This window comes from Neophocaena asiaeorientalis, unplaced genomic scaffold (assembly GCF_003031525.2).
Source record: "Neophocaena asiaeorientalis asiaeorientalis breed wild unplaced genomic scaffold, Neophocaena_asiaeorientalis_V1.1 scaffold253, whole genome shotgun sequence".
Classification (NCBI taxonomy): Eukaryota; Metazoa; Chordata; class Mammalia; order Artiodactyla; family Phocoenidae; genus Neophocaena; species Neophocaena asiaeorientalis.
In genome coordinates this window covers 5,546,713-5,572,946 of record NW_020174553.1, presented here as the reverse complement: position 1 = coordinate 5,572,946, position 26,234 = coordinate 5,546,713, and the positions used below count along the sequence as shown (strand labels likewise).

The 26,234-nt window shown below is 37.5% G+C and overlaps 1 protein-coding gene across 4 annotated transcripts in view; it reads left to right on the top strand.

Annotated features, from left to right (window-relative positions):
• Positions 1 to 25,768, top strand: part of SNAP91 (synaptosome associated protein 91) — a 151,447-nt gene extending 125,679 nt beyond the window's left edge. For 2 of the 4 annotated variants that reach the window (XM_024757434.1, XM_024757433.1), the window contains 7 exons: positions 1,519 to 1,653; positions 3,208 to 3,357; positions 9,116 to 9,146; positions 10,249 to 10,360; positions 19,591 to 19,674; positions 20,432 to 20,536; positions 23,762 to 23,854. In XM_024757434.1, the coding sequence (XP_024613202.1) occupies positions 1,519 to 1,653; positions 3,208 to 3,357; positions 9,116 to 9,146; positions 10,249 to 10,360; positions 19,591 to 19,674; positions 20,432 to 20,536; positions 23,762 to 23,854 (710 nt within the window). Of the gene's footprint in view, positions 1 to 1,518; positions 1,654 to 3,207; positions 3,358 to 9,115; positions 9,147 to 10,248; positions 10,361 to 19,590; positions 19,675 to 20,431; positions 20,537 to 23,761; positions 23,865 to 25,735 lie in introns of those variants that run through there. The other 2 variants (XM_024757430.1, XM_024757431.1) reach the window with 2 other exon arrangements.
• The last annotated feature ends 466 nt before the right edge of the window (positions 25,769 to 26,234 follow it).

Genomic DNA, 26,234 nt, shown 5'->3' with positions numbered 1-26,234 from the left:
TTTATAACAAATAGAAGGAAATATTATTTCACACAGTGAAGAGTAAAGCTGTCAGATTCCTCTCATGATGTACCAGCTGAAAATACAGATGTTTGAAAGCTAGAGACAGATTCCTGGATGACAGTGGGAAATGGATTATTAAGGGAGGTTAGGTATGTTGAAGGATATGAGGTTGACTTCTGAGGTTGACATTAAACAGGAAAACCATGTTCTTCCATAATAGACCATTCTGAGGCAACCATGCCATAATCTGTACTAGTGGTAGTAATACATTTTTGATAATAGAACATCATCTAATGTCTTATTAAGAAATCACTTTCTTCACAGGCTGCATAATTTTGTACGGAAGCGAAACAGAGTGAGCTCTGCTTCTGTCTCTTGATTGAGAGCAGTACTTTACTTCCAGACTTCAAAAGAGAAATATTTAATTTGAGGTTTGGTTACTTTACAGTAGGCTTTGATTTTTCCTCACCTTTTAAATTCAGAAGTTGCCCTTCATTCAGTAAGTGTAATTCAGTGTTTTAGGCATTTTGTTGAATATTAGTGGAAAAGGTGAAAACAAGAGGAAACAGTTCCTGACACCAAAAAGCCATTCCTAGGCTGGGGTGGAGAGATGTACCAGGCGCTGAGGACGCAGAGGCAGAGCGCGTAACCCACGTGTACCGGCGGTGGGAGGGGCAGGGCGCGTTGTGGCTGGTAGCAGCAGCAGGCAATATAAGGTAAGGAAGCCCCCCCAGAGTTGGCATTTGACTCACTACGGTGCATTATGGCTGCAACTGAGTTTGCAGGGATGGGGAAGGGCCCAGAGACAGATGAGCTTGTTTGCCATGCAGAGGAACCTGCATTTTATGAATCTGAAAGCTAAGGGGAGCCAGTGAAGGATTTCAGAGACGTTTTCCACTCAGAAAGATCACTCTGGCTGCACCGTAGAGGCTAGATTGGAGGAGGTACGGGTTAGAAGCAGAAAGCCCCCTCGGGTTGTGTTGGGTGAGCCTAAACTTCTCAGTAGCAGCAGTGGGACTGGAACGTACGTGAAATATATTAAGGAGGATTTGATGGCAGAGTACACGCATACTTTTCTGATTTGCCTTTTATTATTATACCGAGCCAGTGTGTACAACTAAGCATTTTCTAGCTACCTGGTATTGTGATTTGAAGAGGCAAAATTTAAATACGATGAAAATAATTATCTGAAGTTTAACCCTGGTGAGACCTTCTTAGCTTTATGTACTCCATTATAACAGTAGATTAGATAGCTGCAGGTTCTTTTAACAAGGGTATACAGTCTTGTGTGCTCTCTTATTTCCAGTTAACTTAAATCGCTCATTAATACATGACAGGTTTCAAGGTAGTTGAAAAACTTTTTAAAAACTAACTTCCTGGGTTTCAGTGCCTTCTCATCCATATGCATTCAATTCCTTTTTGGTCTTCTATGACTTTTTCTGAGTCTGTTTTAATGGCCTTTACTTATCTTTAGTTGTTTCTGCTTATATTTCTCTGGAATTATTTTTTCCCCAGGATTTGGGGGTTCTTTCATGGCCCCTTCTCCATCACCAGTAACTCCTGCTCAGAATAACCTGCTACAGCCCAATTTTGAGGCAGCTTTTGGAACCACACCTTCAACTTCTAGCAGCAGCTCCTTTGATCCGTCAGGTGAGGCAGTGATTTTCAAACATGCTTTTTATTGGTTCTGATTATAAAGTACACCACCTAAGGCTAGCGTGATATCAGGAAATTTATAAGCAAATATTGAGTGATGACCTTGTTTTAAAACTGTTCGATAAATCTCTCATTCTATAATTTAAAGTAAATATTTTCTGTACATTTTGGTAGCTCTAAGAGTAACCTGCAATCCCTTTCTGTGTTTGTTTTTAACTTTTAGCAGAAATCTAACTTAACATGCACACCCATCTGTTTGCATGAGCTTACATGCACATGGTTTGGAGAAGGTTAAGGGAAAACAAATACTTTGTGCTAAATCTTTGTGCAGTATCTTAACGTGTGGACACTCCCACTGCTGTTGCTTACACCCTCTGAAGCTTGCCTGGCCCTTGGTTTTATGAAGTTGACACAAATAGTATTCTTTGCCTGCCTTTAACCTTTCATCCTGCTGTCATTTTGTTTGTATTCTCTTCCATTCTACTCTTCCCATGCTGGGTCCTTACTACAAATTTTCAATTGGTGAGTTTTTGGCAATCAAATGTGTTTCAGAAACACCCTAAATATATCCCCTGCTTGACAATTTGGTTGCTTCCTTTGCCAGTGCCTAGTTGAATGCTATCGTTTTTTCAACTTAGAATTATTGTAGAGTGGTGTGTATGGTAAATATGCATAGTTTTTTGATAAAAAATTAACAACCATAAAACCTTGACATAGTTATCAGCAATAACTTTTGCACACATCCTATGAGCCTTCATTTTGAATGGTCTTTCTGTATTCCAGGAACTAAACAAGTGATCATTTGTTATATGCTGATCAGGAACCATCCATAATGGCATGATTCCTGATGTTTAAAATAGTGTTTACTGTAGCTATGCCCTTAAAGTTAGAACCAAAAGTGAATACTGTAATGAGAGAAGAAAATCAAAATTCTTACTTCCACAATATGGTCAACTGTTTTTCAGATACTTATTACTAGGTACTGACCATTAGATCAGGTTTTATTCCAGCACTGATTTCATAGAAACTAGGAGATTCGGCCTTCCTTTCTCGTTTAAGAATTGTTATAAAAGTAAGCATTGTAAATACTACACACTGAGTACCTATATAAAGCAAGCATTATAATAAAGGTGTGACATATATTATCTATTTTAGTTTTCACAACAAATCCGTGTAGTAGTGGTACTCTCCCCACTTTCAAATGAGAAAACTAAAGCTCAGTCACTTTCTCAGAGTCACATGTTAGTGAGGCATGCAGCTGAATTTGAGCCCAATTCTGATTCCAAAGTCTATGCTCTTTCCTGTACATTATACAGATTTTCTTTTCCATCTTCACGTTCATTAGTATTCCCATACTTTATGAGTAGACATATGCAGAGATGTTCTTTTTTGGTGTTATAGTCGTTAAAAGTGTGAATGAAATGCCTTCTTTTATAAGATTGTAAATACATTCACTTGTTTCTATAGTTTTTCAAAAGGCAGTGTCCCTTTAATTTTGCATATGGGTTTTTTTGCAGTTATTCTGAACCCGGTCTATTTGATTTCCAGTGTTTGATGGTCTAGGTGATCTTCTGATGCCAACCATGGCACCAGCCGGGCAGCCTGCGCCCATCTCAGTGGTACCTCCCAGTTCTGCAATGGCAGCAAGCAAAGCTCTTGGGAGTGATCTTGACTCATCTCTTGCCAGCTTAGTAGGCAGTGAGTAATATAGTTTTCTTCAACAGAATCGTACGTGAATTTTTTTCTCTATCTGTTCGTATGTATTGTTTCTGGATTCACTTACAGGCGAGTGTGTCAAGGAGCAGACAGAAATTCTTAGCGCTTTACCCAGTACAGTTCCTTGGAAGATACACAGTCACTCTGCCGTTGTCTCCCAAGCAATACCCAGGACACTTTTAATCTAAATTACAGAAGGTGTAATTAGAGAGCATGTACAAGTATGAAACCAAGTGTATTATGTTTAAGAGGTACTTAATTTTTTTATTTCTCTTGGAAATAACATAGAGTAGCTTAAATGCAGTATATTTACCAATTGAGTATCCAAGTTCATTTCAGTTACTCATTGAACAAATATTTATTGAGCACCAGGCAGTCTTCTAGGCTCTAGAGATAAATCATGAACAAAACAGGTATAAATTTCTATTAATAAGATGCTTAGAAGGGCAGAGACAAACATTAAATATTTTCAAATAAATGAATTTTCTAGTGCCATGGAGAACAAAAACAGAACACGCCAAGAGGGATTGTGAGTCCTACAGAGTGGGAGTTAGAGTAGGCCTCACTGAGAAGGTAAAATTTGAGCAAAGATTTGAAGGTAAAGGAATGAACCATACGGATATCTGAAGGAGAATATCTGCAGGCAAAAGAGAGAGCCAGTGCAAAAGCACTGGGGCAGAAGATTGCCTGAAATATTCAAGGAGTACCAACGAGGCTAGTGGCTAGAGCTGGCTAAGTGAAGGAGAGGGTCCTAGGAGATGAGGGCAGCTATTATAAAGATTGCCTTTTTTAAAACAACTCTGAATTTAATTTTTTTATTAAGGTGAATGGGTTTACCATCACAGATACCTTTCATTTTACTCAAAGCTATATCAAAAATTTAGCAGATCCCTGAGACAGACCTTTTTTCCTATGCATTATCCTGTGGACATACTTTTTTTCCCATTCATCGTCCTTGGTCTGGACATTCATGAAAATGCTTTGATAACAACCACGGAGAGGTTATTTGAATATTTCTTCCTACTTTAAAATTTTATCTTGCTGGTGGATAGTCTGCAGTAGTAACTGCTTTTACTGAATATTATAATGTACTGTCTAGATCTTCCTTCAGAAATAAAGACTTTATACCTCCAGGGCTGAAAGTGCCACTAGCACACATCCCTCAGGTGGCAGCCACCTTTAAAATTATCTCAACTGAAGCAAGCAGACCCACTTGAGAAATAGCCAGACAATCTGGATAAAGAAGCATAAATTCGAAGTAGTCATATTTTGCAATATCAAAACTTCTACAAAGCTGCAGTCATCAGGACAAATGGTATTGGCTTAAGGATAGAAAGATAGACCAATAGAATGAATAAAGATCTCAGAAATTAACCTCACATACATTGTCAAACAATTTTTTCAAGGATTCCAGGACCATTCAAAGTGGGAAAGGACAATCTTTTCAAAAAATATGCTTGGATAACTGGATAGCCACATGCAAATGAATGAAGTTGGGCCTCTTCCTTATACCATCCACAAAAATCAATTCAAAATGAATCAAAGATCTAAATGTAAGATAAATCTGTAAAACTCCTAGGAAAAAAACTAAGTGCAAGTCTTTATGACCTTAAATGAGGCAGTGGCTTCTTAGATATAATAGTGAAAATACAAGCAATCAAAGAAAAAATAAATTAATAAAAATTCATCAAAATTAAAAACTTTTGTGTTACAAATTGATACCATCCAGAAAGTGGAAAAACGACCCACAGAATGGGAGAAAATATTCCCATATATCTCATAAGGGACTTACATCCATAATATATAAAGAACTCTTACAATTCAATAATAAAAAGTAAAACAATTTAAAAATCGGAAAAGGATTTGAATAGGTATTTCTCCAAAAAAAAAAGCACAGGTGGCCAATAAGTACGTGAAAAGATGTTGAATGTCATTAGCCATCAGAGAAATGCAAGTCAAAAACCACAATGACTGGCCACTTCACACTCACTAGGAAGGCTATCACCAAAAAGATAATAACAAATATTGGCTAGGATGTAGAGAAATTAGAATTCACACAGTGCTGGTAGGGATGTAAAATGATGCAGTTCTCCAAAAGTTAAACATAGTTTCCATGTGGCACAGCAATTTCAGTCCTAGCTATACATCCAAGAGAATTGAAAACATATGTCCACATGACTTGTACACAGATATTCACAGAAGCAATTTTTATAACAGCCAACAAGTGGGAACAACCCAAAAGTCCATCAACTGTTGAACAGATAAACAAAATGTGGTACATTCATAAAATAATCAGCCATAAAAAGAAGATGAACCTTGAAAATAGTTTGCTAGGTGAAAGAAGCCAAATACAAAAAGCCACATATTATATGATTACATTTATATGAAATGTCCAAAGCAGGGGAATCTTTAGAAGCAGAATGTACATTAGTAGTGGTCAGAGTGACTGCTAATGGGGATGGGGATTCCTTTGGGGTGATGAAAATGTTTTGAAATTAGAGTGTGTTGATGATTTCACCACCTTGTGAACATACACTTTGCACTGAATTTTACTCTTTTAACAGTATGAATTTTATGATATGTGAATTGTATCAGTCTTTTTAGAAGTCTCATCTTACTATACACCCATTAGAATGACTAAAATTTTTAAAAGAAGAGAAGAGCTGACAGTACTTTCTACTTACCAAGGGTGTGGAGCCTCTGGAATTCTCACACTTTGCTGTTGGGAATACAACATAGTGTTGCCATGGAAATCAGTTTAGCAGTTTCTTATAGTTAAACCTATACTTAATATGACTCCGTAAATACATGTCTAGGTACTTGTCCTAGAGAAATGAAAACATATGTTCTCACAAAAACTTGTCCATGTATCTTTATAGGAGTATTATTTTAAAATGCCAGAAACAACCGAAATGTCTTTCACGGGGTAAATGTATAAGCAAACTGTGGTAAACCTCTTCATTAGAATACTACTTAGAAATGAAAAGGAATGAACTATTGATGTACACAAGAGCACAGATGAATCTCAAATACATTATGCTAAGTGAAAGAAGCCAGACATAAAAAAATTATATACTGGTAATTCCACTTATACAGTTTACTTTTGGGCTTCCCTGGTGGCACAGTGGTTGAGAGTCCGCCTGCCGATGCAGGGGACACGGGTTTGTGCCCCGGTCTGGGAAGATCCCACGTGCCACGGAGCGGCTGAGCCCGTGAGCCATGGCCGCTGAGCCTGCGTGTCCGGAGCCTGTGCTCTGCAGCGGGAGAGACCACAACAGTGAGAGGCCCACGTACAGCAAAAAAACAAAAACACATACAACATATACAGTTTACTTTTGTTAAGGCAGAACTATAGGGAATGTATCAGTGGTTGCCAGGGTTAGGAGTAAGGGGAAGTTTGGGTTGCAAAGAGAGAATATTTTTGAGTGATTAAATTGCTGTGAATCCTGATTGTAGTGATGATTACGTGAACCCACGTATTTGTCAAAATTTATAGAAATGTACAACACCCCGCAAAAAAGTCCCACTGAATTTCACTGTAAGTAAATATTTTATTAATGAAAACATATTCCAAAACTGAAAAAATTTTTATCTTCATACTCCTTATCAATATTGCAGCTTTCCTTTTTTTTTACAGAAATTGACAAGCTGAACCTAAGATTTATATGGAAATGTAAGGAAGCCAGAATAAGCCAAAACATTTTGAATAAAGAAGAATCATTTTGAAAGACTCACACTTCATGATTTCAAAACTCAACTACAAAGCTACAGTAATTAAGACGAGTGGTACTGCATAGGAATAGGCATACACATCAGTGGAATAGAATGACAGGCTACCAATAAGCTTACACATCTGTGGTCAGTTGACTTTCAACAAAGGTGCCAGGACAGTTCACCTTTTTGATTTGTTGAAAAGAATTTGTTGAACAGAATTTGTTGAAAAGAATCACCTTTTCAACAAACAGTGCTAGGACAAGTGGATATCCACATGTAAAAGGATGAAGTTAGACTTTTTATTTACCCCAAAGTAATTAATTCCAAATGAATCTAGAACTAAGTGTAGGAGTCAAAATGATGAAACTTTTAGCAGAAAATTTATGAGTAAATATTGATGACCTTGGATTAGATAATGTTCCTAGATGTGACAGCAAAAGCACAAGCAACAGTAGAAAATAAAAGATAAATAGGACTGCATCAGAATTAAAAACTTTTGTGCCACCCAGGAGACCATCAAGACAGTGTAATATCCAGAATAAGTAAAGAACTCTTATAACTCAATAATGAAAAGACAACCCAATTTTTAAATGGTCAAATGATTTAAAAAAGACATTTCTCCAAAGAATATATACATGTGGCCAATGTACACGTGAAAAGAGGCTCAACATCAGTCATCTGTGAAATGCATATCAAAACCACAGTGAACCATCCCTTCACACCCATTAAGATGGCTATAATTAAAAAGGCAGATCATAACCAGTCTTGATAAGGATGTGGAGAAATTAAAACCCTCTAACATTGCTGGTGAGAATGTAACATTGGGCAGCTGCTATGGGAAGCAGTTTGGCAGTTTCTGGAAATGTTAAACATAGAGTTACCATTAGGCAGAGGTGCCTAGAAAGCTCTTCCCCAGATCTCTGCTCAGCTTTGCGTAAGCTTCACCCCTATGAGGCCTTCCTTGAACACCCTATTTAATCCTGCCTGCCCCTCACTCTCAGCCTACCCCACCAGTTCCCCCTTACCCTGCTGCTTTCCATTTTCCATAGGCTTGCCGTATCATCTTCTAGCAGCCTGTATACTCTTTTATTATTTTATTGTTTTATCATCCATCTCACCCATCAGAATGCAAATTCCTCTGGGGTTGGGCTCTTTGTTTTTGTAACTAACCTATCCCAACTGCTTAGAGCAGTGCCTAGCATATGTAGGGTTCAGTAAATATTTGCTGAAATAATAAATGAATTGAGCTTAGAGCAGAATGACTAAGCCCGTTGGGTCAGGAGTCCCCAAGACCACCCACACATTTATAGATCCGCTAGAAGGACTCAAGGGAGTCAGCGCGTAGTTGTACTCACAGCTAAGGTTTATTACAGCAGCATAGTAAGGATACACAGCTGGATCATCAGGGGCAGAGACACAGGCAGCATCCAGAAGAATCCACACATGGACTTCCTTATGCTCTCTCTTCCCCTTGAGGGGAAGAACACACAAACATGCAGCAACCCCTGGGATGTTCCTGCCCAGGAAAGCCCTTTAGAGACTCAGCATCCAGGGTTTTTATTGGATGCTGGTCCTGTAGGCACTCTGCCTGGCATGTACCAAAATATCAGTCTCGTGGAAGGAAAGCAGATTTTCAGCATACACCTTGTTTGTGCAGTTTAGATACAGTGATCCACGCTTATCATTAGGAAAACTTTTATCTCAGTATAGAGGACAATTGATATTAGCAAGGTCCCCAGCCACACGGGCTTTCCTAAGATAGCAGTCTCAAGCCTGCTATGTTCACTCTTTTCTGGACACCAGTAGACATTCAAATATGATCCTTAAGAATAACGTGAAGTGAAAGAAAATGTTAGACTTGAGAATATGTTTCCTAACATGGTTTCTCCTTTGTAAAACTAAATGCAGTCATCTGTAGGCAAAATATGGACTTTTGCTAGACCTCTGATTCTTTGATCTTTTAAATGTCATATCATTTAAGCTGAGTATAGAGGTTTAAATTCTTTTTTCTTCTATCCATTTATAGATCTTGGAATTTCTGGTCCCACGTCCAAAAAGTAAGTATTTTTGAAATTGTCTGGCTTTCTTATGAAAAGTGTATCTGTACTTATTTGAGACTATCAAACATTGCACTCATTGGAGTAATTACTCATTCCCAGGCTAGGTAACTGCAAAATTGGTTTTAATTCATTCCCAGTTTTTGTTTTTGTTGTTATTCTATTGGAACCTCCAAACTACTGGCTCTGCAGTGAGAAGGAATAATCTATTTCAGCCTCCATATTGTCACTAAGTATATCTAGAAATATTTGGGAATTGTGGTTTGAATACTTTAGTAGCTTTAAATTGTAGATTCATTGTAATATTACTAGCTAACATTGATTTTTAAAAAAGTCTCATGGGGGTCAGTTTTAAGGAAGAGTAGTAAAAATGACAAACAATGTACACTTTTTTTTTTTTTTTTGCCTCTCACTGTTGTGGCCTCTCCCGCTGCTGAGCACAGGCTCTGGACGCGCAGGCTCAGCGCCATGGCTCACGGGCCCAGCCGCTCCGCGGCATGTGGGATCTTCCTGGATCGGGGCATGAACCCGTGTCCCCTGCATTGGCAGGCGGACTCTCAACCACTGCACCACCAGGGAAGCCCCAATGTACACTTTTTTTTAGATGCGTATTTCAACGTCTCTGAAATCGGGATGCGTTTAACAGTAGATGTAATCTTACAATCACTTGAAGGCAGGTTGTAGTCACGACATAGTTATGTGAAACCCTCTTTTGAACCCTGTAAGATCCAGAAAGTGCCATTATGGATTCATCTTCAATTCAACAAAGGATATACAATATTTATGATATACTTATTTGGAATTTTTTATAACCAGTGATGAATTCAGTTGAATTTTGTGGCACATTTTTCCATTAGAAGTGACAAGAAATTCTTGTTATCCCTGAGGTCTAACCTCTAACTGATTTTTTTGCCAAATGCTCTTAAGAGCTCTTAGATGAGATATGGTAAGACTCCTCTATCTGTTTTAACCTGTTCTCTTTATTACCGCTTGACCCAAACAGACTGCTTCTGACCCCAGATAAAAGTATTTAGGGAGCCACACACCCTTCTTTTCTGATTGTGTGTTTGTCTCTTTGTTTGGTTTGCGTGCTTGATTTTAGGGGAGATCTTCAGTGGAATGCTGGAGAGAAGAAGTTGACTGGGGGAGCTAACTGGCAGCCAAAAGTAGCCCCTGCCACTTGGTCAGCAGGTGTCCCACCCAGTGCACCCTTGGTATGTAGTCCCCAGAGGCCAGGGCAGTGTGGGCACTTTGCCAGTTTCCAAGTGTATAGAACAGGGTCCATGTTGCTGAATTTTGCTACTGACATTGTACTTTTTCACCCACATTAGGAACAAGATGCCATATTTACCGAAATGCAAATTTCATTGACTTTAATAAAGATTATGACCTATCTTTTTATTTTAATGATTTCAAAATAGTATTTATGCTTCTTCAGGTATTAGTCCTTTATTTGTACAGTTATGGAAATGATTCTTCAAAACATGTAATATCATTGATCGCTATCTGTGTTTTACCACATTTCTTGCCCAAATTTCCTGATGGCCATAAGAAGTAATGAAAACTTTTTTTCTTACCGGAAAGATTGGGCAGTTTTCTATCGTGTAAGTGAGCTTTCATTTTAAAACCCTGTGGATTCTTCTCACCATGTTTTCAATTTGAAACGACTTTCACCATCTTTTCTATAAAATTTAAATAGGTTTCATTTCTGTATATTAAATTTCTATCAGTATATTAAGGCCAACATTCACTCTGTGGAAGAACATATCACTGGAGATAAAGACTTAATTATTACTTAGTGTTTTTTGCCACCACAAAAAGTACGTTTCCAGGATAGCAAAATTTACTATTTTTCTATATATGCCCCATATTTAGCAGAACTAGGCTAGCTACTGCTTCCCCAGCTCACCCGTAGTTTTTCACCTTTGCTTACACCTTCACCTGTCTAATTCACCCATCTCTAAGGTTTTCTTGATGCCAACCTCTCCTTGTTGCTGAATTAATTCCTAACCATCAACCGCCAACCCCAGCCAAACAAGCATGCATGGAGGTGAATTAGTATATATTAGAATATAAACATTTTAGATAGGCTCCATTAAAAATGATGTGTTCCAGAAATTTATTTAAATATCTGAGTTTTTGAATTTAGAACACATTTTCTTTTTTTTTTTAACTTTTTATTTTATATTGGAGTACAGTTGATTAACAGTGTTGTGTTAATTTCAGGTGTACAGCAAAGTGATTCAGTTATACATATACATGCATCTATTCTCTTTCAAATTCTTTTCTTAAGTTGTTACATAATATTGAGCAGAGTTCCCGATGCTATACAGTAGGTCCTTGTTGGTTATCCATTTTAAATATAGTAGTGTGTACAAGAACACATTTTCTTTTAAACAATTTTATAAATAGTAATGTTTTTACACATAGTTTCGTAGCGAGTTTATAAATAAAAATAAGCTCAACTCACTCTGAAAAAGGACTTTTGAATCAAAATTTACCACTAAACAGTACTAATAGTATTAGTTGAACTACAGTTTATACCGTAGTTTCTATAGGAAAATACATTCTGTGCTCAGACTTGGTTCTCAAAACCCACTTCCTCTGGTCTCCCCACTCCACCCCCTGGTGCTTGTAAGAGAGCAGGAAATTCAAGGACTGATATTCTCTGCCTTTGGTGAGTTCAAAGTCTGAAAGAACTTAATTTTAAGAAGTGACTTCTAAAAGATAACAATGAGAAGATTGCCTATTATGTATGGATATTTACCTCTTCAAATCTTTCATTATTTAAAAACAGTGCTTAAGAGGGCCATTTTTGTATTTAGCTATAAATAGAGTTCCATTTTAATTTTTAGAAAGGATACTTAGTAGAAAGCTACCAGTCTCTTAAACTGAGCTATGCCCAGGATAACCATATAATTTATTCCCCGAACTAGGGCTCTTTAAGGGTGGAAGGGAGCATAATTATTATCCTGGGACCCCAAGCATGTGCCTGGTACCTGGTGGCCCACGTAGATGATCAGACCACAGTCAGGTAGCACTCTGGGCCTAGGCAGCTGCACTCCATTCTTTTTTTTTGTTTTTTAATTGACATAAAGTTGATTTACACTGTTGTGTTAATTTCTGCTGTACAGCAAAGTGATTCAGTTATACACATATATGTATATATATCTTTTCATATTCTTTTCCCTTATGGTTTATTATGGGATAGTGAATATAGTTCCCTGTGCTGTACAGTAAGACCTTGTTGTTTATCCATTCTCTATATAATAGTTTGATTCTGCTAACCCCAAACTCCCAGTCCATCCCTCGGCTGCACTCTATTCTTAAATACAAAAACATTGCTGGGGGTAGAGGGAGAGAGATTCAATAAACGTAAATAACATCCCTAAAGAAAGAGAAAGCTTCTTTAGAACGGATCTTATAAATCTGTTAATACTGCATATTGACATGAACGCTCACAATTTATATTATCATCGCCAAATTAAAAGAACTAATTTTTCTGCTCTGTTCTGTGCAAAATTAAAGAGACCTTATCTGCAGTCCTAAGAAGTTTATACTTAGTAGCGTTGCCCTTATCAGCAGGATAAAGCCATTTAATGTTTTTTTAACAGGTTAGTTTCAAAACAGTCATGGAGGGAAGGGCGATGAGAATACTGGCATCTGGCAGATCAGCTGTAGGTTTAAAAATTTTAAAAAGGTTGGAGCCAGAGGTGAGGATGGAAAGTAAGACAAGAAAGAAAAGTCTCAGGTAGATTCCACACAACTGGGGATAATTGTGAACAAACACCCCAAGACACTGGTTGCCCAGGTTTGTATGTGGGGCAGTTTGCTAAGTAATGAGGCCATTACCCCAGAAGGGGAACCAAGGAGAAGTCCTTTAAAAACGGTATTGAATTGGAGATCTTCCTTGGCCATCACCTCCCCTGAGATGAAGAGTTTAACCATACAAGGTTAGGAATTCATCAGGTACTTAATTAACAGCTCTTTTGCTTCTTCAGGCCCACGAGGCTGCCAGTTACCTGATTGTCAGGCACCATCCCTGAGACAGATTAATACTCTTATATTTTTAAACCCCAGAACTCCTTATTTTTGTTTATGAAGCAGAAAACTTTATGTTGTTCATAGTGAAACTCCAGAAAGTTAAAGACAGTAGGCTTTAGCATGAAGTGTCCGCAGGCAGCTGTGGAAAGAGAAATTAGAACAACAGAAATAATTTATTAGGAGGGCAGAGTTACATGTAGTCCTATTTCTTTTGTTTATTTTCTTTAACATTTTAGGTAATAATATGAAGGCTGTCCTATGCAGTTATTTTATCATTATTAACCCTCACTTAGTTGTATAAAAATTCACTGCCATTTACTGCAAAGCTCTCCTTCCTGAACAAAGCTGTAGCCTTGTTTTTACTTGGTGGTGCAGCTCTAAAGTTTTTCAGACCATAGAACCCAACTTATATCTAAAAACCTTTAACAGGACTGGCATAGCATCATGGCCATCAAGAGGGTTACTCATTCCTAGTTTTGAGCACAACAGACCTGTTAAGTTTCCATCAGACAAACTAGGAAGATACTTGCAACTCGGAAATATGTGCATTTTGCAGGAGGCCACAGAATCCACAGTTCTCCCCCTAAAAGCAACTAATCTTTATATGCCTATAGGTGAAAGATTTTGTTGAGTGTGGAAAAAGCAAACAACTTTTAAAACCTTAGGACAAATAACACTGAGGGAGTAAATTATTAAGAGTTAATCTACCATTTGAGCCAAATGACAAACAGACTCCCTTTAAATTTTTTGACTCATTTGTCTGATCAGGATCTGCAGGTTCATTTCATTTTGGTAGCTTTTTTCGTTCACAGTCTTAAGTCCTAATGATACAATTCTTGTAAATACAGTTATTATTGTATGGTGGAATTCTGGGTCTAGTGAACAGCCTACCACCTAACCTGTTGAGTAGAGTGAATGTGAAGTATAATGCTTCTTTAGTAGGGGAGGAAAAATAACTTTCCCTCGACCCTTCTGAATTCTTAGTAGAGACTCCTGTAATAAAAGACGTGTGAACAAGAGAAAAACAGAAGTTTATCAACATGTATGCCTCATATATACAGGGAGATACCCAGAGAAAAAAATGAGTAACTCCCCAAGGTGGCCCAAGCCAGCAGCTTAAATATACCATTCAGCTAAAGACAAAAGAAAGAGTGATGTGGGGAGGTGACCAGGAAAAGCAGGGTCAACAAAGTTAAGATGCGTTATGTAGATTTAAGTCAGTGACTTCTCCATTGATAAGATTCTCTTGTGATTTAGTCATCCTTCTCTTCCCGGTACAGAGAAGGAGACACCCTTACAAGTGGAGATTTCCTTTATAAATCTAAATGTCCCTTACAAAAGTTTAATTTCTACCGTTTTCAGAGTTTCTCCTGCTGTTCTTCAAAATAATCAGCTCAAAATCATCCTTATGCCAGAGAAGCGTACGGTGGTGGGGTGGGTTTTTCTGCTACCCTTTGGATTTTCTTTCATTTAAAAATTTTTGAGATAAATTTATGTAACATTAAATTCACCATTTTCACAACTTTAAAGTGTATAATTCAGTGATTTTTAGTATATTTTTGAAGCTGTGAAACCATCACCATTCTCTAATTCCAGAATATCTCCATCACCCCATAAAGGAACACAGTCTTTCCCAATTTTCCCCTTCCCTATACCATGACATCCAAATATTTACTCTGTTTCTATGGACTTGCCTATTCTGGATTTTTAATATAAACAGAATCATATACTTTGGAGCCTTTTGTGCCTGACTTTTTGGCTTCTTTCACTTATCATAATGTTTTCAAGGTTGATCCGTGTTGTAGCATGTATCAGTACTTCATTTTTGTATTGCTGACTATTCTGTTGTTTGGATATACCACATTTTATTTATTCATTCATTAATGGACAGACATTTGTGTTGTTTCCACTTTTGGCTGTTATGAAAGATGATTCTGTTATTTGTATACAAGTTTGGTAAGAATATATATGTCCTCATTTCTTTTGGGAATATACCTAGGAATGGAATTGCCAGGACTTGTGTGACTGTTGAGCTTTTTGAGGAACTGCCAAACTTTTTCACAGCAGCTGCATCAGCTTATGTTTCCACCAGCAATGCACAGGGTTTCAATTGTGGTTTTCATGTGCATTTCCTTAATGACTAATGATACTGAGAATCTCTTCAGGTACTCTTGGCCATTTGTATATCCTTTTTCAGAGAAGTGTTTGTTCATGTCCTTCGCCCATTTTATAATTGGGTTGTCTTTTTATTGTCGAGTTCTAAGAGATCCTTATTATTCTGGATACCAGATACATAATTCGCAAATATTTTCTCCCATTCTGTGAGTTGTCTTTCTTGGTAGTATCTTTTAACGCACAAACTTTTTGATTCTGATAAGCTCCAATTTGTCTATTTTTATTGTTGTTGCTTTTGCTTTTTTTTTTTTTTTTTTTTTTTTTTTTTTTTTTTTTGTGGTATGCGGGCCTCTCACTGTTGTGACCTCTCCCGTTGTGGAGCACAGGCTCCGGACGCGCAGGCTCAGCGGCCATGGCTCACAGGCCTAGCCGCTCCGCAGCATGTAGGATCTTCCTAGACCAGGGCACGAACCCGTGTCCCCTGCATCGGCAGGCAGACTCTCAACCACTGCGCCACCAGGGAAGCCCTGTTGCTTTTGCTTTTGGTGTCATATTTAAGAAGCCATTACCTAATTCAAAGCTTAAAGATTTACACCCAGATCTCCTTCTAAGAGTTGTATAGTTTTATCTGTTACATTTGGTTTTTGACCTATTTTAGGCTTATTTTCATATGTGGTCCAAATTCTTTGTGTTGCATGTGGAAATCTAGTTAATCCCAGAACCATGTGTTGAAAAGACTGGTTTTTCTTCATTTATTGGTCTTGGCATTCTTCTCAAAAATCAATTGACCATAGATATATAGATTTATTTCCATACTCTCTATTCTGTTGTATTGACCTATATGTTCTTATGCCAGCACCACAGTGTTTTGATCAATGTAGCTTAGTAGTAAGTTTTGAAAACAGAAAGTGTGAGTCCTCCAAATTTGTTCTTGTTTTACGAGATTGTTTTGGCTATTCTGGGTCCCTTGCATATCCATATAAATTTTAGGTTCAGATTGTCCATTTTTCCAAAAGAAGCTGTTGAAATTTTTATAGGGTTTACTCTGAATCTATAAAGCAAATTGGGAAATATTGCCATCTTAACAATATTGTCTTCCAGTCCATGAACAGAGGACATCTTTCTATTTATCTGAGTCCTCTTTAATTTCTTTAACAACGTTTTATAGTTGTCAGTGTACAAGTCTTATACTCTCTGTTAAATTTATTTCTAAGTATGTTGTTTTTAATGCTGTTGTAAATTAATTTTTTTAGAATTGCATTTTTTATTGTTCATTGCTAGTGTAAGGTGAATGTCACATTGACTTTTGTATACTTATTTTGTATCCTGTGACTTTGCTGAACTTGTTTATTAACTCTGATAGTTTTTTTGTGTGTGGATTCTTTAGGATTTTCTGTATATAAGCTCATATCATCTACAAATATAGTTTTATTTCTTCCTTTCTTTCTGGATGCTATTTCTTTCTTTTTCTTACCTAGTTGCCCTGACTAGACTTTCCAGTACATCTTTGTCTTGTTCTTAGAGAGAAAGCTTTCAGTCATTCAACATTAAGTACGATATTAGCCATGAGTTATTTGCAGATGCCCTTTATCAGGTTAAGGAATTACCCTTCTGTTCTTAGTTTATTTAGTGCTGTTTTGTTCATGAAAGGATGTTGGATTTTGTCAAATGCCTTTTCTGCATCTACTGAGATGATCTTTTTTTTCTTATATTCTATTAATATGACATATTACATTGATTGAGCCTACCTTGCATTCCTGGGATAAATCTCACTTGGTTTTGGTGTGTAATTCTTTTAATATGCTGCTGGATGTGGTATGCTAGTATTTTGTTGAGAATTTTTGTATCACTGTTTGTAAAGGATTTGGTCTGTAGTTTTTTCTTGTGATGTCCTTGTCTGGCTTTGGTATCACAGTAATACTGGAATCAAAGAATAATTAGAAAATGTTCCCCTTCTATTTTTTTTTTTTTTTTTGAGAGCTTGAGAAGGACTGAAATTAATTCTCCTTTATAAATGTAATAGAACTGACCCGTGAAGCCATCTGGTTTTGGGCTTTTCTGTGATAGAAAGTTTTTGATTACTGACTCAGTCTCTTTACTTGCTATACCACTATTTAGATTTTTCTGTTTCTTCTTGAGTCAGTTTTCGTAGTTTGTGTCTTTCGTGGAATTTGACCATTTCATCTAGATTATCTAATGTTTTAGCATGTAATTTCTGATAATATTTCCTCATAATTTTTTATTTCTGCAAGGTTGGTAGTAATATCTCCACTTCCTTTCCTGATATTGGTTATGTAAGTTTCTCTCTCTTTCTTGGTTTGTCTACCTGAAAGTTTGTTAATTTTATTGATCTCTTCAGAGAGCCAACTTTTGGTTTCTTCTATTTCCTCTTTTGTTTTCCCATCTCTATTTCACTTTTCTCTGATCTAATCATTATTATTTCCTTTCTCTGCTCACTTTGGAATTGGTTCTTCTTTTTGCTAGTTCCTTCTGGTGGAAGTTTAGGTTATTGATTTGAGATCTTTCTCCTGCATATGGGCTATATGTTCTTGTTTCTTTGCATGCCTCATAATTTTCTGTTGAAACCTGGACACTTTGAATATTATAATATGGCAGCTTTGGAAATCATGTTCTACCCCCTCCCCAAGGTTTTTGTTGCTACCTTTTTTGTTGTTTTGCTACCTTGGTTGGGGGGAGGGGGTTATTGTTTGTTTGTTTGTTTTGTCCTTTTAGCTAAGTGGTCAGCTAATGATTAGACAGATACTACTTAAACTGCTGGAACCAAAAATATCTCCCAGTCTTTGTAGAGGGGCTCTGAGTATGTATTAGGCATGACTTCAGACTCAACCAGGCAGTTTGCAACTCTGCCTTAGCGATCACGGCTGCTTTCGTAAAGCCTCAAAGTCAACCCAGAGGCATCTCACATCTATCCTGAGCATATGCACAGCCCTGGGCATGTGCCTGGCTATCTAAATTCCCAGGAGAAGGTCTGGGTTTTTCAAACCCTTTATCCTCAAAGCATCTCATTCTCCAGCCTTTCCTTCTGAGCTTTTTGTTTAGTCTGTTGTTTTTGCTGACTGATATCCATTGCCTGATACAGCAACAACTGAAAAATTTGCCTTTAAGTATTTTCCATAAATGTCTTCAGGTAACAGCTTTAGCGCTAGATGGGTTCCCAGTTTGGCAAGATAAGGACAAGCCTTTTGAGCCAATGTTTCCAGGGAGCCACCTATACACGAGACAAGACAAGGCAAATAATTAAAATATATTCTGCTCCTCGTGGTACTATTACTGGGACTGTGTGCTGTTATTTTCAAAGCTACAGCTGAACTGGAGAACAGTGGCTGGAACTCTAGGGTAAGTTAAAATGCCCCAAAGCTCAATGTTCTTACCAAGATTCAGCTGATTTTTTTTTTTTTTTGATTAAGTACTTTGTAGGCTGCTGCAAACTTTTAGTTAGTTTCCAGAGTTCCAAAAAAGTTGATTTTGACCATTTTTGCCTGTTTTTCCATTGCTTTTATGCCTAGGGGGACTCTTAGAGTTCCTTATTCCACCATTTTTGTTGATATTACTATAGTATTTTCTTTTTCAATTAGGATTTTGCTCTAACGGTTAACTTAAATTTAAGAGATTGCAGCAGGGTTAATTTTATACATAAGGGAAATATTAGGGGGGTTTGGTGTGTGACTGAAGACTATCAAACCTGTACCTGAAATGGGATATATGTATGATATTATGTGCAGTCCTCTAAATGCTTCCTAAGACTTAGAATTAATTTTGGTCTTTGTGCAAATGTACAACAGTCAAAAGTCAGAGAGAAGCAAATATAACACAGAAAAGAATAATATAAAAATGGGGGGGGGGGGAATGGAAACCAAGCATTAAAAATGTAAATGAAAGCATTCTTTAAATTTCTAATTCGGTGCCTATTGGAGGATATAATGATAGGAAAAGACAAGCTTAGAAAAATTTGACTTGTTTACAGTGAGGGTGGTATAAGGAGACAGAGACGAAGCCCAGTGCTTGAGTGTAAGCTGAGCCCGAATAAGTGAACCCAAATAGCACCACAACAGTGAACATCAAATTAGTAACCTTCTTCATATCATTGGCGTGGTGCTAGTGCCTTTTTTTTTTAATTTAAAACTGAAATTTGAGATTTCTTTACATCTTTACACATACTTAAGGGCATGCATTTTAAAATTGTATTTTGTCATTTTAAAACCAAATTATATTGGTTCTTTTTGTTTGTTGTTGTTTGTGTGTGTGTGTTGTTTCATTTTTATAGCAAGGAGCTGTACCTCCAACCGGTTCAGTTCCTCCTGTTGCCGGGGCCCCATCTGTCGGACAGCCTGGAGCAGGATTTGCAATGGTGAGTGATGACCGGGGCTAAAGATTGTAATGAGTACTTCTACGGCCTTCACCAAATCCCAGATTAACTATAGAATATAATTCTCCCCAAAATGCAGTAAAGTAAAATGTAAAAAGTTAAGTCATCTGCTTTAGACATTAGGTAGTCTACAGAGGGCATGACTGAGTCACTTATAAGACACTTAAATTCTGCCATCAAAATAATTTTTGTAGTACACCGTTATGTCATTTTTGAAGTACTATTTACCAAACATATTTTTAGCTCAATCATCAAAATCCACTTTTAATCACTATACTAGGACTTTTCACTTACCACGTTTATCACTAGCAGATTTTAGAGCCATTTTCCGTTAAGAAACAAGTTTTCATCTCTTCAAGAACTATGCTTCCAGAAGATGGGTAAACAACAGCAAAGCCTGTGTGGGGTGAGGATGCTTTGTGGCCAGCCAGGCTCCTACTGCCCCTCAGTGATTCTTTGCCGTCTGGCAGCCTCACAGCACCCATTGTTCAAAATTACAAATTATACTTTCTCACAGACCTGGATTCCTCAGGGGATATGGGAATATATGTATACATATAGCTGATTCACTTTGCTATACAGCAGAAACTAACACAGCATTGTAAAGCAATTATACTCCAATAAAGATGTTTAAAAAAAAAAAAGGAAAGAAAAATTTTCAGGAACATATTAAAGACGTAAAGGTCAGGGCATTGCCAGAGTAGATTCCACTCATGCTATGAACTGCTCTGCTTTTCAGCCTCCTGCTGGGACAGGCATGCCCGTGATGCCTCAGCAGCCTGTCATGTTTGCACAGCCCATGAGGAGGCCACCCTTTGGAGCCGCAGCTGTACCTGGCACACAGGTCGGTTTTTAAATGTCCCACAAAAGAATGACATTACTTTATAAATGTAAAACTGTCATGTGACAAACTGTTTAAAAATGTTTTTACCTGATACAGTCTTCATACCTGTTGCTTCAGAAGTAAAGGGAACATGGAAGAGAGATGAGCAATAGTGTGACATTTGGAGGAAAATGATGGAAATAACTAACTGTCCTAAAGTCCCTCCGTTCCTCTCCTACTTAATTCAGGATGGTTCCTGAGAACTACCAGGTGTTTAAAGTATCCAGGCATTTAGTCCAGAAAAAATGAGCAGCTCTGATCCATACTCTTATTATGTGTTCCCAAAGTTAGCCAAGCGGAAAGTTAGCGACACAGTCCTCCAGATTGCCAAGTTTGCCCAAGACTAGTAACACAAACTGCAGTGAGCTTGCCAAACTGCAAAGCCTGAGGGAGCAGTTCCCACAAGGCTGCCCTCGCATCAGACCCTTCAGGTCCCAAGGGCCACCCTCACTTCCAACCAGCTGCCTACAGATTTGAGGGTTCCCAGGACCATCCTCAGATTAGACAGTTTTCTAGAATGACTCATAGAACTCAGGGGAGCACTAACTTTATGATGACACTTTTAGTGTAGTAAAAAGATGCAAATCAGATCCAGCCAAAAGAAGAGATGTGTAGGGCAAAGTCTGGGAGGGGCCCACACATGAGGCTTCTTTGTCCTCAGGGATGCATTACCCACCTGGCATCAACGTGTGAGGGTACGCAAGCCGTACTGCCAACCCAGGAAGCTTACCTGAGCTTCAGCGTGCAGAGGTTTTATTGAGGTTTCATTCGATAGGAATGACTGATTGAGTTCAACCACATGGGAAATAATTCAGTCTCCAGCCCTCCTCCCTCCCTGAAGGTCAGGCTCATATCCTGTGGCCCAAAGACTTAACTCCGTAATCACATGGCTGGTCTTTCTGGCGTGGCTAGCCCTCCACCCTGAGTCATCTTGTTGGCATAAATTATCAGGTGTGGTTCCAGACGCCCACCCTGAATAATAAAGACATTCGTATCACTCAGGACGTTGCCAAGGGTTGAGAGGTTACCTACCAGGGTCCAGGACAAAGGGCAAACCTCTCTTTAGATGAGGCCAAATTTCTTCCTGCCCAATGTGCTACCTCCATTTATGAAGATGCTAAAATATATGCACTTGGTTGAACTGTTTTGCTGCTAATAGTGATGTGCATACTGATGAATCACCCTTTCTTTATTACTCTTATAAATTGCCTGGCCAAAGTGAAGGTGTGTGTAGAACCAAAGAGGTCACTGTGAGAAATTGATTTAGATGGAGACAGAACATTGTAACTACTAGCACCATGATAGTCCTATTCACATAGCTCAAATATATTTTAAGAATATCAGTAAATAGTTTCACTTCTATAATGTTTTTAATTTACCACATGGGTGTTTTTATTGTTTCAGCCGAGGAGTCCTACTGTGAACTTTCTGAGTGTACTTTAATCCCCTTTGCTTCCTTGAATCATTTCTAAATTCATTTTCTACCTGTTCCCAAAATTTGCTTTCTTCAGCTTCTTTACTTTAACCCTCAAAAGCCATAATGACCAGGAGAGAGAAGGGTGGGTGTCCAGAGAGATGAATTTACAATGTAAGAGACTCTAGCCTTCAAGGCCATAGCCAAAGCACTGGCTTCATGAGAAATCTTCTGTTCTGCTCTCATACTAATGAACGCTGCCTAAAGTTGTTTGGGGGGAGTGGGGTGGTAGTGAGGAAGCTTTTAGGTGTAATAGTTGGTTTTAAATTTAATCTGGATATATTTAAATTCTAAGAAGGATCTCATTTATTGTGAATGTCTCCTTGATGGTTAAATATATCCATGACTGTCTACCACCTTTTTGAAAGAAAGGAAAGCTGTTCCTATTTTTCTGAGATTTTTAAAAGTCATTGTGTTTGGTGTGCTGAAAGCTTTAGAAATAAATTACTATAATTTTATTATTTAAGGTAGTTTTTCTGTGTGATACCAGTGTTACAGAGCATCCGTTTGCTTACTTAATTCAAAGAATGAAAATGAAAAATAGATGATATGATGAAAACAGTGTTTTCAATCATTTAATTGATTATAGACCAGTCCTTGAGTTTCTTATCTTCCAGACAACTCTGACCCTTACCCCGGTCTTTCTATGAAATACGATCCCAGTTTGAAAAATGGAAATTTGACTGATAGATACTACAGTCAGTCAGTAGTTCATGGACATAGGAACAAATCTGAAACTTCTTACTTCTGGAGCTTTGTTTATGGAACCAATGAAAACATACATCCGTGCCCTACAATCCCAGGTCTCTGAGGTTTCCATCATGTTATAAGCATAGGAAATTAATGAGACTCGAAGGATACAGGTCAGTTATTGCTCTGTGTAAATTCCTTGACCTTTTTCAAGGCCTTGGACCTTAACATTCCTGCAAAAGCCTGTTCCTAGAACTTATGTCTGTCACACAATGAAATAACTTAGGTATTCACTAAACAGAAACAAGGTAAGAAAATTTTTTATTGCTTTTGCTGCAGGTTTAGTATGACTCTTCTCTACAGTCTGTAATAATTAGTCCTCTCTACAAGCTTGGAATTAGCGACATTCATAACTAGGAGACTGTTTGCTCATCTGAAACTAACAGTGCCCCAAAACTTGACAGGTTTTCACTTAAAATACTTTCCATGAAATCCTAGTATATTTAGCTGATATTTTTAAATAATTTCTTAAGGAACTTTCTGCAAGCTGTTTTCTTCCCATTTTTCCTTCAAACTCACTGTCACTCTAAGAGAAGTCATTTCTATTCCTTTATTCGTTTAGTGGTACTAATAACTCAAAGTAAAATGCTTTGAATAGAGAAATGGTTTGGGTTTTTTTTTTTTTTTTTTTTTACTGTATATTCATAATAGCTTTAATGTGACTAGTTTTTCACATCTTCCCTAACTAATATCCATATTGTTCTACCAGAGTCCTCAAATTTTACTTTGGCTAAATTTGATGTCAGAGAATTTCAAGAAAGCCAATATCCTTTGCAGTGTGTTTTATAAATCCAAAATCTAAAACAACACTGTGACTAAGTAGAACAAAGTAGATTTTGTCAACTTTTAGCCATCTAATCTTCTGCATGTTTGTTTTCTGTGGTATGTGCTCGGCCTAATGCTTGTCTATCTCTCTGTTTGCTTTCTGTTTCCACTGTCTTGGGCTGGCTTTTCCCCCTTAGCTTTCTCCAAGCCCTACACCTGCCACTCAGAGTCCCAAGAAACCTCCAGCAAAGGACCCATTAGCGGATCTTAACATCAAGGATTTCTTGTAAACAATTTAAGGTATCTAATATTGAGCTTTTCCTGTGGGCTTGTAATAATGACCTATGCTATGCTTAGCTATTTTATTAGGTATAATATTTGTACTTCTGTGTTTTTAATACATGTATATAATAATTTGAATGTTTATGCTTTTTGAATCAATATTGAAAGCTATCTTTATCAATGATTTTTTTAATCTTAATTTATAAAACTAAGAGGGAGAGAAACCTCCAAATTGTCCTTACACTGGAAAGCACAAAGGTTATACTGATAAAGTTGCCCAAGCTACTACATAAATTAGAAAATTCCCACTTCATTCCATGATGACTGGAATTTATGGAAAGGTAACATTTATAATACTTCATTTAGAAATTGTCTAAGAATATATTTGGCTACAATAATTGTAATTTTATTTTGCTTATTCTTCTTTATTCTCATCAAATAAAGCTTAGATTATTATTTTGTATTCTGCATTCAAGAAAAATTTTAAATTTCTAACATTCTAGTTTTAAATTTCTAATGTAGTTTATGAAATTACATTATGACTAATAGTGGACTTAACAGAAGAAAACCGATGAAGGAAAAGGGTTTACTACTAACCCCAGCACCAAACACAGTGGGTAGGTTCTCAAGAAATACTTGCTGAATGTGAATGAACAGTATTAATGATGCTTTTCATTTACATGGTATTTTTCGTACTTGCCAGTCATTAACTCCTTGACCATCTCTGTAGAAGATCAGACCCTGCAAGATAAACTAGTCAGATACTTTTGCCTCCATTTCACAGCTAAAGAAACTGTTCCTTGGCATTAAGTGATTTACCCAAGGCCACACTGGCAGAGCAGTAAGAGTATCGAAGCTTTTGGACCCCCATCCAGTGTTATTTTTATCCTATATCTACTACCTATATTTTTTTTAACTTTCTCAAATGCCTACTAAGATTTTTGTGGATTCCTGCCTTATGAGTTTTTTCTTCATACAAAATTAATAAACAATTTATCATTTTAAGGCCTTGGCATCTCAGCCAAGTAATTCTCCTTGTGCCCAACTTTTCTGTCCCACTTTGGTTTGGATTGGGCTGAGGTAGGCATCATGTAGGCTTACGTAAGACAATGATCACTTATTTCTTAGCAGCTGAAGTTTCAGGAATGACCAAGGACACTGCAGGGGGCAGCCTTTTATCCGTCTTCTATTCAGTAATATTGCTGTCAGTCTGTGCAGGAACTCCGATAAGGACCTGAAACAGAGATGCTTTAGACAGCCCCTGCCCTCAGAGATTCACAGTCAAAAGAGGAACAGATACAGACTATGTTTTGAAGAAGAGTTACCCCCATGGCTAAGCCTGAAGACCCCAGGAAAGTTTTCCTGGCAGAGATGTTGAAGCGTGGGAGATGGCCAGGGTGACTAGTGGGGGGTGGCATAAGCGAAAGCTTTGAATCGCCAGGGATATCTCCCCTCTATTCTGTTCTGTCACTTGTGCAACTGTTTAGTGGCTCCTTGAAAACCATAACTGAAAAGGACCAAAAAAAAAAAAAAAAAGGGAGTCCCTGCCCTTCCCCCTTTTTTTCACTGCCCTTTTTTTAAGGTTAGCTGTTCTTAATTGGTACTGAATGTCTTGCTAAGCTTTCTAAGTATCCAAATTTCAAAATCTTGCCGATAGAATTTTCTTATCTAAAAATGAAGCTATACCTTGAAAGTTTTTTTTCCCCCTGGATGAAATTTTAAGCTTGTTTTAAAGAATTGTGAAAAGTATATAAATGTGACTTTGGTAATACGAAAACCTTTGATGTGAAGATTTTCATTGTAACGGCGAAGTAAAATTGCAAGGAAGGTAAAATCTTTGAGGAGTACGTAGTATTGTTCTCTAATTCGAGTGCTTTTTATCTTTACAGCTGCAATTTTTGTGACTGAATAGGAAAAAAAAATAATGAGTTTGGACACTTCAAATAAGACTGATGCTCAGAGTTTCAAAGGGAGCCACCAGTACCAATCCCAATGCTTATACATAACTTCTCTTCCCAAATGTGTAGCACAGCTGTGAAAGTGAACATTAGGAATGTGTACTACCTTAGCTGTTATCCCTACTCTCAAAATTGTAGTGTATATGGGTTCTCTGTGTGTTGTACGATGTAAACAACGAATGGATGTTTCTAATGCCTTTAGTGCTTCTCTGGACCTCACCCATGGATGGATGATGCAGCTGTTGTGTGGTGAGCCATTTGGAAAGATGTGTCTGTGTTTTTGAAGGTTTCAATGTATATATAACTTTTGGACAAATCTAAACTCGCCCCATAAATTCTCTTTTCTTCTGTATGTACGTTACAAACATAGTGTGATGATATCAGATAGTAAGGAAAACACTCTTAAATATACAGAACTTTTTTCGGTGTG